The sequence below is a fragment of the Nelusetta ayraudi genome, unplaced genomic scaffold, assembly GCF_046127955.1.
Source record: "Nelusetta ayraudi isolate G7.1 ecotype Tasmania unplaced genomic scaffold, CSIRO-AGI_Nayr_v1 ptg000042l, whole genome shotgun sequence".
NCBI classification, from domain to species: domain Eukaryota; kingdom Metazoa; phylum Chordata; class Actinopteri; order Tetraodontiformes; family Monacanthidae; genus Nelusetta; species Nelusetta ayraudi.
This window is the reverse complement of record NW_027466092.1, coordinates 21,483,848-21,497,241: the sequence shown is the minus strand read 5'-3', so window position 1 is coordinate 21,497,241 and position 13,394 is coordinate 21,483,848. Positions and strand designations below refer to the sequence as shown.

The 13,394-nt window shown below is 43.1% G+C and overlaps 1 protein-coding gene across 1 annotated transcript in view; it reads right to left on the bottom strand.

Moving 5' to 3' along the window:
• Positions 1-13,394, bottom strand: part of LOC142894320 (phospholipid-transporting ATPase ABCA1) — a 158,012-nt gene that overhangs the window by 95,981 nt on the left and 48,637 nt on the right. Inside the window, exons 14-16 of the mRNA XM_076035585.1 lie at positions 12,646-12,822; positions 7,373-7,595; positions 203-424 (exon numbers count right to left, since the gene is read on the bottom strand). Coding sequence (XP_075891700.1) covers positions 203-424; positions 7,373-7,595; positions 12,646-12,822 — 622 coding nt within the window. The remainder of the gene's footprint in view (positions 1-202; positions 425-7,372; positions 7,596-12,645; positions 12,823-13,394) is intronic.

The following is a 13,394-nucleotide window of genomic DNA, read 5'->3' as shown; positions in this document are numbered from 1 at the left end:
CAGAAACATTAAAACAAACACTATTTTGGTTCTCAAACAAGAAGGCACAGGAGCAAGTTTCCTTCATTCAGTGCTTTTGCCTCACGGACACGAGGGTCAAAATAGCTTCACATCTTGGAAGAAATTGTCAAAAAAGAAATATTTCAATTTCGCCTAAGGGAGCTATCATAAAATAACATTTTCAAGCTGGAGACAGACTCACCACGGCCACCTTTGCCGGGAAACTCATGACATCGTCCCAGGCGAAGCACAGTATGTGTGGCAGGTAGAGGAGGAAGTAGATGAGGCCGCCGCACGCCGCCGCCAGGTTGGCCTTGGAGAAGAAGACGCTGATGAAGAAGCTCTGGGTGATGGTGGCCACGCAGAAGACCAGCAGGAAGACGAAGATCACTGAGGGGTCACTGTACTGCAGCACTTTACCATACTGAAAGGAAGACAAGGCAGTTACTTGTCAAAATAAAGCAAATAAAGGTATGAGGCTGACAGGTCGTCTTCAAGGAGCTGTGATTATCAGTGTTGATTTTTGGCTTCAAGCAGGCAGAGAAGAAGAGTTTTCAAAGATAATTAAAGTTCAGACACACCTTTTTTTTTATGTTTGTTACATAACCATTGAGTGGAAGTCATTACATGTCACTCCTGTGCTCTGCCTGCGTGAGAGAGGACCCTTCTCTAATTTTGGCAAGCAACACTCATCTGTTCACCGACATCACAGCGGCCATGCCCAATTCAAAGACACTTTTGAAAAAACATCTGGATAATATTCTGGAGACCATTTCAGAGCCACACACAATTATGGCTGAGAATCCTTGAGAGGGCGCCATTGTACGACGCTATACACGTATTCATTATCGAGTGTGCTACCACAGTGCGATTACTGCAGTTCTTGCCAAAATTAGCATGGGATGCACCCTGAATCATCGTTGAATCACCTTCAGGATAAGGGTGAGGAGGAATGAGCTTAGTGCCAGCATTGTCATGCAGGACACTGCCCAGCTCAGCCAGTACGTGGAGCTCCTCAGGCCCATGATCATCACCATCTCCCTGAGCCTGGCCTCTTTCTCTGCCACAATGGCCTTCACGATTATGGCCACCGAGTAGATCCAGGCGAGAGTCATGTACAAGGGCAACGAGCGAGCAAGAGTCATGAGGAACCTGGAAGGGGGTGGACCCAGAATCAGACAGGACGGTGAGTCCACTCTGTGCCAGGTCACCTTACTGGCATTACCACAGTTAATCATAAACCATAAGTTGATGTTTTATTAAGTGTTACAGTAATTATGCTAATAGTAGAATCAGAGCAAGAATTATTCTCCACAATTATCCAAGCCAAGGAGCAGCAGCGCTGTAATCTCATGTGAGAGGTGCTAAAGTTAATACCTTGGATGACTTTATTATTAAAGGTCCCATATAATAGCTATGAAGGCTGTATAGAATAAGGACAGACAGAAAAAAAAATGTATTCGTAGCTTTGTTTCCTGTTTCCTACGAAAAAACATTTGGTTTTAGCTAGGGATGCACCGATCCGATACAGGGATCGGTATCGGATCCGATATTGAATAAAATTCTAGATCGGGTATCGGTGACAATGAGCCGATCCAATGGCCCTATCCATTGGAGCAGTTAAGCAGTGTATTTATATGCCGTGCGATGCGAGTGACGTCTGCGACAGAGCAGCGGCCGTGCAGTTCACGCAGTTGACACGGTTTTCAAAATGGAGCGAGTGAAAGGATCCGCCGTCTGGAACTACTTTACATTACCTCAACCATCAAACTCCATGGCTACGTGCAATATCTGCACCGTTAATGTTCCGAGAGGCGGTAGTAAAGCTTCTAGCTTTAACACAACTAACTTAATTAAACACCTCCAGAGATTTCACCCGAAAGAGCACGCTGAGTTCGTCGAACTGAATAAAAAAAAACGGAGGCGGTATGAAGCAGCTTACTTTGAAGGAGATGAAGGAAAGACGGGGAAAGTTTCCACCAAATACTGTACAGGCAAACCAAATCACGGAGAAGACATTGCACTTTATTGTTATGGATGGGCAGCCGTTGTCAGTTGTTGGGGACAAGGGATTCCGGCTGTTAATTCACCAGCTGGAGCCACGGCACGACATGGTTAGCCGAAAATATTTGCCCGAGGCGGCTCTACCTGAACTGTACAGTAAAGTGTGCAAACAAATACTGGAGGACATAAAATATGTCAAAGCGTTTAGCTTTACAACCGATATCTGGAGCTCTGACGTTTCCCCCATGTTACTTTTGAGTTTAACAGCACACTGGCTGGATGAGAGTTTTGTTCCATGCAGTGCAATGTTAAATGCAGCGAACTTTCGTGGGTCACACACGAGCGAGGCAATTGCCGCTAGCCTGAAGGATATGTCTGACAAGTGGCAAATTCCGTTGAGCAAAGTCCATGTGATTCCGAGGGACAATGCCAGCAACGCGAGAAAGGTAATGAACATGGGAGTGCGTAGTGTGGGCTGCGTCGCACACCTCTGACTAATGAAGCTACTGTTTTGTTTCTCAATTTCAGCTCCTTTACTATTTATTTTACATTGCACTTTGAATTCCTAATTGCACTGACTGAACCATTTTAAAGAGGGTTTGTTCCTTTTTCATGTTGTTTGACCAAGATAGTTAAGTTATAGTTTTCTTTTTTTTCCCAGTTTCAGCTTCTCTTTCATTTTACATTTTGTGTTATACTCCTAATTGCACTGACTGAACAGGGAGATATTTATTTATTTTCATGTTTGACTTTGACAAAGCTAGTGAAGCCATTTGTTTATTATGAATTACTGTACTGGTACACAGTATTACATAAGTTTTTCAGTTCATCTGGATCATTTTATTTGTTTTTAGAAAATGAGGAAAGTCTGACATTGCCTTGCACAAAAAGACAGTTTTTTCTAAAAAAAAAAAAAAAAAAAAACAAGACATAATTTGTTAGGTGATTCAATGCCGTTTTTCTGTATCGGAATCGGATCGGTATCGGCCGATACTAAACTTCAGATATCGGTATCGGAAGTGAAAAAAGTGGATCGGTGCATCTCTAGTTTTAGCTTCCTGCTGAAACAAATGCTTTGTAAGACCTTCTACGTGTTTAGAAGGGGACACAAATACCAGGAGGTGCACAGTTTGTGAAGAGCAGAGCAAGTAGCAAGTACAGCAAGTAAATAATGAAGTTATTTCCAGAGGCTCAAATTATTGTTGGAAAAACTGGGATAATGACATTTGTACAATATGGGATCTTTAATGCAGAAAAAGCAAGTTATAATGACAGTCTGCAAGCCAGGAAACCAAACTGCAAACATTTTCTCCAACCTTTGGGACAGATCCACAAGCAGAATTTCCAACTGTAAGAAGTTAGGCCACCAAAAACTCGACTCAAGGCAACTCCATTACTTGCATTTTATCATCCTGTGTCTGCTCTTATCTCTTCTGGACACAAGATAAAAGTTTGTAACTCCTCCCTTAATTGTTCGGGTTTCCACTTGGCCTGAGGGAAACACCTGGGTCTAGAGGCTCAAGCTCAGCAACTATTTCTATAGGTCTGTCTGCTGTGTGGTGCAGGAAAGACAGTAAATGGCGGGTTTGCAGACATCTGAGAGTGAAAACACTTAACATGGCAATGACAATTTGAGCATTTTCATAACCATGAAGCTAAGCTTACTTAAAGCTCACACACGACTTTCAGACTTCCTCAGCATCAATGGCTCAGCATTGTCATGGTTCCATTCATATCTCTCAAACAGAACTCAGTTTGTGACAAACCATCGCTCCCCCCGCTCTTGTCAATCACGGCGTCCTTCAAGGCTCTGTGCTCAGTCCCACTCTCTTTACCATCTACCTACTCCCTCTCGGCCAGATCATGCGACACTATGGTCTTAATTTCCAGTGCTACGCTGATCATCAGCTCCCCCCACAATCTCTGGTCAACTGTCTTCAGGCCATTAAAACCAGGATGACGACCAAACCTTCTCCAACTTAACAGCATCCAGACTGAGCTCATGCTTGTGGCCCCCAAGCCACTGCTCGGGAAGGTTGGAGATCTTCTTATCAGTGTGGATTGCTGCTCCATCGCCCCATCCTCTGAGGTCCGCAACCTGGAAGTTATCCTCGGCTCCAACCTCTCTTTCCGGTCCCACGTCAAATCCATCACTAGATATGCTTTTCACCACCTCAAGAACATCACCCATCTCCGTTCCTCGCTTTCTGACACGGTTGATGAGACGTTCATTCACGGCTTCATTACCTCCCGGCTGGATTATTGCAATGGAATCCTGTCCGGGGTTCCTAGTAAAACCGTTGACAGGCTCCAGTATGTGCAAAACTCAGCTGCCAGGGGTCTCACTCAGACTAAGCCCTGGCAGCACATCACCCCAACCCTCATCCACCTTCACTGGCTCCCGGTCAAGTTTCGTGTACAATACAAACTCCTTCTACTGACAGACAAATCCCTCCATTCACTTGCCCCCCAATACTTGTCTGACCTACTCTACCAACATCCATCCAGGAACATGCGGTCCTCAGACACTGGGCTCCTTTCCATGCCCTGTACCCGTCTGAAAACGTTGGTAACAGGGCCTTTACCCTCTGGAACTCTCTTCCTCCCGAGATCCGCAACTCCCCCACTCTCAGCAGGTTTAAAACACACCTGTTCTCCTTGGACTTTCCAGATTAGGCTCAGGTCCTCTCCCAGCTGTGTATTTTTGTTTTTGTTTGTTTGTCACCTTTTGTCAAGCGACCTTGGGTTTCTTGAAAGGTGCCATATAAGTACAAGTAATTAATATTACATTATGATCATGATTGTTATTATTTATATGAATATAGAAGAACAACAAAATGCTTGCATTTCATCTCCATCAATATGTGATTTGATGAAAATTAACAAGAAAACATAACAAAGAAGACATATACAGCACACGTGAGGTGAAATTCCTGTTTCCATGAAACATAGTGCTTGAGCTCTGATTCAAAATAGACCACATCAAGCAAGCATTCAAACTTAACTGCGAAGGAAGTTGTTCAAAATTCTGAAAGTTCAAAAATGTTCCCAATGCGCATAAGATGGGAAGAACAAGATGCTCTAGATCCTTGGACAATTGACTGATAAACATTGGGACAATAATAAATGTTCATGAGTCTCAGTTCTCTTCGTTTTTTTTCCAGAACACAATAAATATAGACTGGCAAAAGTGGTACTATAGGGCAAAGACTTCCAGCTTATATGAATTTACTTGAGTTGCGAACCTGATGTTCTTCCAACATCCTGTTCCAGGCGGATAACTTATATATTTTTTTGGGGTTACTGTATGAGTGGGTGATTGATGAGATGTCAATAGCCATCCTCCAACTGTGAAGGTGGTCTCCAGTGGCATCATTTGCATGCCTTGCCCGCTGCTCCGTGTGGCAGTGTGCAGCGAATTAATCAAACTTTAATGACAAACATGACAAAAACATTTGGCGGGCGCCTCGGCAACAACAAGGACGCAGTGTTTTGGGAACTGGTATTGATCGCCTTCAGCGAGCACCGGTTCTGCGAGGAGCGGTGGAAATACGTCAACCTGCCCGACAGTAGCTGCATTAGCGCCTCCGTAATGAAAGGGGGAACAAGTCCGACAAGACAACGCGTACAAATGCACGCGACAATAGCACTTGTCGTCATGCCTGAAGCAGATTTGGCCTCGTTATAATCGCCATTTGATTCTCTGTTATTAATAATGTGCTTAAAATAGCTGTGAAATTCTCATCTGGAGCGAGGCCTCGGTCTCGACGCAATCGCAACAGAGCTCGTCGCCACTCCTCGAGGCACTCGCCAAACTCAATTTATTGTTATTAATGTTTACAAATTGTCGATGGCTCGCAAACAAATTAAGCTGATGGGGAAATTACATCTCACACAGCTGTTCAAATATCACTTTTTATTTGTCGACCACATTTTCCAATTAAACCACAAAAAATTGATTAGGCTCATCTGAAACAACCATTTTTTTTCTATTTCATTAGGAGCAGTGGTGGAGCACGGCAGTGCTGACGGATGTGCTCTATCTAACGCGACCAATAATAATCACGGGGCTGCATTACCTGCGGCTCACAGGCTCAGCCTTTTTTCAGGTTAACTGTTCTCTGAGCATCGCGACAAATCGATTCTTAAGCAAAAGATCATTCCAGTGTGATTACAGCCTATTGATTGCATAGGATGAGCCTGTAAACAACTCATAAACCCCTCACAGCCTGGAAGATGTTTGGGGAATGCATAAAATATATGCTACATACATACATACACATATATATATGTGTATGTATGTATATATGTATATATATATATATATATATATATATATATGTATATATATATATATATATATATATATATGCTACATACATATATGTGTATATATATATATATATATATATATATATATATATATATATATATATATATATATATATATATATATATATATTTATATATATATATACATATATATATGTATTTTTTTATCTTATAGAGTATAGAGGATATAGAGTATATACAGGCATACTCAACTCCTGAACTTGTATTTATTTTCTATTTATTTCCAAGTGATTGATGATGTTCGCCAAATTAGATGATTGCTCTTGCTGGGTGTCATACATCATCGGCATGATGACACGACGACGGGCCTCTTCTTTTCTCTCATGCAGCTCCAGTCTTAGTACATAATGCATGAGGTCGACGAGCAGCAGGAATGTTTCGCGACACTCAAATCTGTTTTAGTCGGCATGGAGGGGCGGGGTGGGGGGGTGTAAAAAACAAAATGTTATTGGTTGTGTCGAACAAGGAGGGAAAAAATGTGTAATAACTGCAAGGAAGTGCAACAGGCAAAATCACTACAGCGCCTGTCTGTATGGATTTGCAGCCTTGCCAATCCTATAATGTGGAAAAGAAGAGGGGGTAAAATTTCCATCTCTGTCACAGGAAAGGAAGTGTCAATCATTACATAACACACAGCGCTACGCTGAAGCCGAGGTGATGCAATCGCAGGAAATATAGGGCAATGACGGAATCGTTATAATTTCAGTTCTGCCACTGCAGTTTTTTTTCTTTTTCTCTGCAGGCTCCATTAATTTGTTTGTAGATGCTGATTGGTGAAATCATGGGTAGTTCATTCACTTCAGCACAATGATTGGTTGTAATCGTCGAAGGCAAGAAAACCTAAACACAAAGCATGAAACAGATGCTCTTGGTCTAAAGCTAGTTTTGCCAGCTGAATTTCCTGCGTTTCGAGATGTGTTGGTCAGGAACACGGACGGCTTGATCAACCGCCTTAAAAATGCACCTCTACATGCTTTGTGTTTAGATCGCTCGCCGTTTGAGCATTTCCACTGACCTTGACCAGGATACTTATGAGCCCACAGGGAACCACGAGCAGAGCAAGGTTCTCTGTGAACCTGGAAGCCCACAGGGCCCAGTTCTGGACGCCGACAGCGCGCAGCACCTCTTTGAGCCGCAGCTCCTTCTCCAGCACCAGGCTCTTGATGTTCATGCACACGGTGTAGATGAAGGCCAGAACCAGCATCATGGGCAGCATGCCGCCAAGGCCCAAGATGAAGCTGGGCATTTCCAAAAAAAAGGGTCAGGAGCCAAAGAAAACATTTCTTCCTTTAAATATGTGTGACTCATACGGCTCGAGCTCTGAAGCCAGGAACTTTTAAGTTTGTGAGCAACGCTTGTTAACTAAAGAAAAATGTTCAAAACAATGTCTTGCCCATTAACAACACAAACATAACTTAAAATGAGAACATTTGATCGTCAAATGCCTAAGGCCTTTTCAGTCTTGGAGGAAGGGTTGGAAGGGGATTGAATCTCAAACCAGCTGTTTTATTTCCCCAACAAGATAACTGTCATAAATCTAGCAGCGTGCCTCATGACAAAGATGATGTATGATTTGATGGTGTTACAGCACAATCAGACAATATTAAAGCAGCTTCATAATGCCACCAAAATGCCATGTCAATACCACCCCACTCTGCATGACAGAGCGCCTCCTTCCCCTGATCGGACAGTGAGTGGAAGACATCACACGCATTTGTTACTCATGCTCCGTGAATTCTTTCAATGCTAATGTGCAGGGAAGCAAAATGAGCTCTTCTGTTGAACGAGTTATAATAAGAAATTAGCCAATGTTTAATTTCAGCAAATTATAATAAAGTGAACTTCTAGTGTATGTTTTTTTAAAGGTTTCATCAAGAGTTCAGGCCAACATTTACTTGCTATAAGTGCTAGAGACCGGGGGTGAGTCACTCATTTGTTTTTCGCTTTCATTTAATCTTTTCTAAACGCTGAAAAATGATTCTTCTTCATAGCACATTTGATGCCGTAATTTAATTTCACAATTTACTAAAAGTGTGACAAGAGGGCCCATTCAAGGCAAAAATACTCCAGTGGGTATTTCTGTCGACAGATGAACTGATGAGGTTCTCAAGATCAGATGGAGGAGATAAATAAAGCTCAATCCATTGAGATCTTGGAGGAAGTGTGGCGACGTGAGAACTTTGAAATGACCCCGAGCGCTTCCACCCCTTGGCCTCGTGGGAGGGATCACCAACAACAGGAAACAGGATCGGGTGACATGCTCGTTTGAACTAATCCCGAGGACTTGCTTAAAGACAAAAGCCAACATTTAGATAAATAGAAACTCCAAGAGCAACTTTTCGCGCCATTGCCTTTTGCAGCGTGCTCCGGCGTCAGGTTGAATGCTAATTCTGGTATTATCTGTTCCAGATTCCAGCGTCGACGTCTCTGTAACAGCTGACAGCCTGTGTGAGTTAACTCCATCTGTGACTTCCAGCGCTGGAGGGGGAGAGATCAGTCATGCACACCGTGTCTGACACCGACAACCTTGCCACCAGATGCTCCTGAATTATGCATTTGGCTGATCGATCAAAGGTGCTTAAGTAATAGAACTCCAGGCGGCTCGCTTGTACCGCGGCTCCAGTTACATCGACGGCGGCATGACCTAAATTTGGGGGCGCTTGAGGACCGATTTGCCTGGAAAAGGCGCGATAGCAGAGCGCTGCCTCCCTGGAGAGCGGCGTACGGCGCTGAAAAAGACATAACGAGATGAAAAAAAGGCTCTCCTCATTTCTCATTTTGAGCAAATATATTGCGAAGTTCCGGTGCGGGCTGGAAATGAGGAGTTTATTGAGGAGAGCAGACTTTTATTCAATATGGATTACCTCATTGCCGGGACAAATGATTGCTTGAAGAGGAGCGTGCATGTGGTTACAGCAGAGGGACGCTTAGGGAGCCATATGCCTTGTGCTTTCTCTCCCTTTCTATTTTTCTGACAGCATCATCGCTGTGACACAAACACACGCACAGTTTGTTTAAGCAGCTGTAAAGCAAAACAGTCATAATTCAGAGATGTCAAACTCGCGCTAAAACACACACTTGGTGACTACGCCCATGACCACACCCCCAGGCAGGTGTCGGTTCCTCCCTCGGAACAACAACTCGGCAGGAAGCTTTGAAAGTTTTGAAAGTTTTGAGGGGAAGCTGTTAACTGAGAGCTAAATTTGCTCGTGTTCTTGGAGATTGTTTAGATAACGAATCAGGTGAGGCCACCCCACTGGCATTCAGGAAGTAAAATAAAGATCTGGGAAGAGAAGTGGGAAGAATGCGTGACGTCCTGCAGCACCTAATTAATAAAAGCTTTAGGTGATACCAAAATCCCTCGGCTTCTGTTTTCCACAGTGATATTTTTAAATGCACACTCACATATATCTTGAATTTTGAGAGCAAAAAAGCTTCTTGTCCTGAACACTAATGGAGGCAATCAATCAATGAAACCCTCTGTTCCACAGCATTACTCGGCCGCTTGATTGCTCAATTGAACAACTAAGCACACAAAGTCATGTGACGACTACAAAACACAGCTTTAAATGCAGCGGTATGTAGGGAAAACAACCGCTTGTTTTTGCCTCAGGAGTGGCCCCTGAACTAAGCTGTTTCACCCACTCGCGCTACTAAAGGTGCACTGGGTTAATTATGTTCATTAGTATGTGTGGGTAGGGAAATGCTTACTGATCCCACATGTAAATCCTTGATTTCCACGAGTCCACTCTGGGTTTTTTTTTTTTTTTTTTTGCTTTGTACCGGTGTGAGGAGCCAGAGTTCCCACCCATGGCGGTGTGACAGGATTTGCAATGAAGTAGGCAGAGCTTCAGGACCCAGAGAGGGGAATTTGTTTGAGAGGACGCTTGGGGCAGCCGATAAGACACCAGCTAACGGTGCTTAAAGGCCCTGTCAGAGGGTCAGGTATTATCCTGCACCATCGCCTGGTCCCAGATTGAGTGCCAAAACATTTTTGGTTATCTCAAGACTGAAATGCCAACAACACGCAACTTTAACCAGGCTGTGTTTTATGGAAGCAAATAAAGTGAATGTCTAACAAAAATGAAAAAAAGTTCATGATTTCATGGAAAGTCCTGCTTTCAGGAGAGTTGACGTCAAAAAGAACATGGTCTAATTCAGAGTTCGCAAAGTGTAGAAGTGAAATGGGTGATCTAAAAGGTCCATTTGAACTTTCGAAGGGATCTCTTGGCATGAAATGGAACAAGAAAAATACTATTTACTGTTTGTTGAAAAGATAATTCTTAAATATATTTGCTTATGGTCAATGTTCCCATCAACACAGCACTATATCTTACAACTCACAACAGCACTCTGGGGCTGAGGTTTGTGCTTCAGTCTCTCCGGGTCGATAAATGCTAAGCTAATGGTCTCTCCAGCAATGCTTTGAGCTCCTTTCTCCGCCTCTTGCTCCCTTTATTCACTTTTATATTCCATTTTCTGTGCATGTCGCCATAACTTAACATCCTCCCATGAGTGTTCCTGTTACTTTTACTCTCACGGATGGCGGCTACGCCCACTGTTAAGGGTCCTGGTCTTTACCCCTGCTGCCTAATTGTTTTTTTTCTCACGCTCATGAATAATTTAAAGCTAATGAAGAGCTTGAACCGGTCCTATGGGAGTTGCTTGTATTAAAAACTAAGTGCGGCTGAATTGTTGCTTTATAGACTGATTTGACATTTATGAATCTGCAGACTGCAGCTGTGCCAGTTTGACTGCACAATGTTCTTTCCTGCCTCTTGACTGGTAACGTTACATGGTTGGAGATGGAAATTAATTACCATCAAGGTCCCCCTCTCCCATCCTGTCCCTCGCTGTCTCGTAGCACATCCGTCTTTGTGTGATTTTGCTCTCAATTATTTATTAACGCGATTGCAGTTTTCAAGTGTTAATAATTCATGAAAAAAAATGCCCAAATGGTGGGGCCGGGGAAGGAGTAAATGGTGGTGGGACTGAGGGTATTGCCTTGTTTTATGGCTCCCATTTATCTTCTGTAATTATTAATCCTTTGTTTCAGGAGGGTGAAACTGAGGCAACGGGGCCGTCATGAGCAAATAAGCTACGCCTTGATTGACCCATTTCAATCATTATCTCCACAGTGGTGCCATAACAGATACAAAGGGGAAGTGCAGTTTTGTTTTATTATAACGGCTGGGTGGCTAGTTGCGTGTTGTTGCAAAATTGTGAAACGGCTAGCAAAAGGTTGCCTATTATCATGGGTGGATAGTGCATAATTTTTGTTCCATCACTAGGGCGTCTTTCCAGCCAAGAATCCAAAGGAGGACCCACAATTAGCAAATTCCAATTATGAATTTCATTATTGGAATAATTTCTCCACTGGCTGTTATATTTAGTTCAACCTGTTTCCAGCTGTTTTTTTTTTTTATAAAGCTTTCCCATAGCCAGGCAGGCCACTATCTAACAGTAAGCATAAGCATTGTGGACGCTCCTTTGCAACTGGATAAAAATGACATTAAAACAGCAGGTGTTTCAAGAAAATCTGCTTGTAAACTTGTTGTTACCTTGTTGTTAGCTGCTCTCTTTTTCAGATCTTTTGCAGGAAATATTCTGTGTCCCTGTTAGATGTTCCTTGCGGTCAGTTAGCTAGATACATCCTCTAATCACGAGTCTTGTCATATTCAAGAGACAAGGGATTGTTGAGTATGGAGGGTTATTTCTGTCCCAGCGGTAACTGGTTCCAACAGCCTACGACCTGGTGTCATCGCTCAATATGCACATACGTGGTGTGATCCTTTGCGCGATAGGGCTTTGGGTGCCCACGTATGCTGGCTATTTTGCAAATGAAACAGCCTTGAAAGGCAGTTAGGGACTCCTGGTGCTTGCTTAAATTATTCAGCGTTCATCAAATATGCAAGAATTTCCTGTGGTTTGACCGAAATCAATAGTTTTTGCTTTCTCTTTCTCCTCGCCTCGTCTTCCTTGACTTCTTTTTTTCTTTCTTTGCAGCCTTTGGAGCTCAGAGGGATTTATCCTCCAGCATTTTACATTTTATTCTCCATAGCCACACTACCAGAGGAGCCTTTTTTAATCTAAGTTTGTCGACAGCATATTCACAGAAGAAAGAGCTGGTAATAAGATGAGGGCAAGTTGTACAAGCCCAGCTAGCCTTAGCCTCCGTGAAAAAATCGGAAAAGCAGCTCCCCACCAGTGAGGGCAACTTCACTGCTGCAGTGCCAACATCCCGTGCCCTTCATCACACAGTTGACAGACATGAACACTAATACTTACTCATCCTCCACGTAGCAAGGGTACGGCATTTGCTGGGCATATACACCAAGTGGTTGGCTCTTAGACGTGTGCACTCGAATGATGCCATGGTCGATCATGTCTTGCAGATAGGCAAAGCCTCCCCAAATGTACTTCAGCTCATTGTAAGGGTGGTCACGGGCCCCAGGGAACCAAACCCTTAGGAAAAGAAAACACACAGTGAACTGGTTTGGCTAAGAGCAACAAAAAATACACAGAAAAAAACAAAGTGAAGCCGACAAGAAAGCTGAGAAGTCATTGTTAGAGATGCTCAAGTTTCAAAGCTGTTTTTACCGTCCTGAAATACAGACAACAACAGAATCAATATTTGTCAAGCAGAAAAAAGATAAAGTTACACCTGCACTCGGAACATATTTCTAGTTAAGCTTCAGCCGCTTTGGTCATAAAAAAGCACTAAAATCCAACAATTGTAAGGATGTAACAATTTAGTCGATTTTGTGGTATAGCAGTAAAAGTGTCTTGTGGCTTTCACAGACAGTGGGTTTGTGTGTGTGAATGAGATTTCTCCAGCCGCAGTAATAAAAAGAATGCAGAGGAATCTGGGAACAATAGTTACCATCTGCCCATCATCATTTGCACTCTGCTCACTGATGCAGATCTAATTTTGAGCTAAAGTGGCAGACACCGCAAGGTGCCGCAAAGAATTGGTTGACAAATTCTGTGAAGATGCGGAAGTTTTTCATGCAACTTCTTGTCTTGTTATGTTGAGA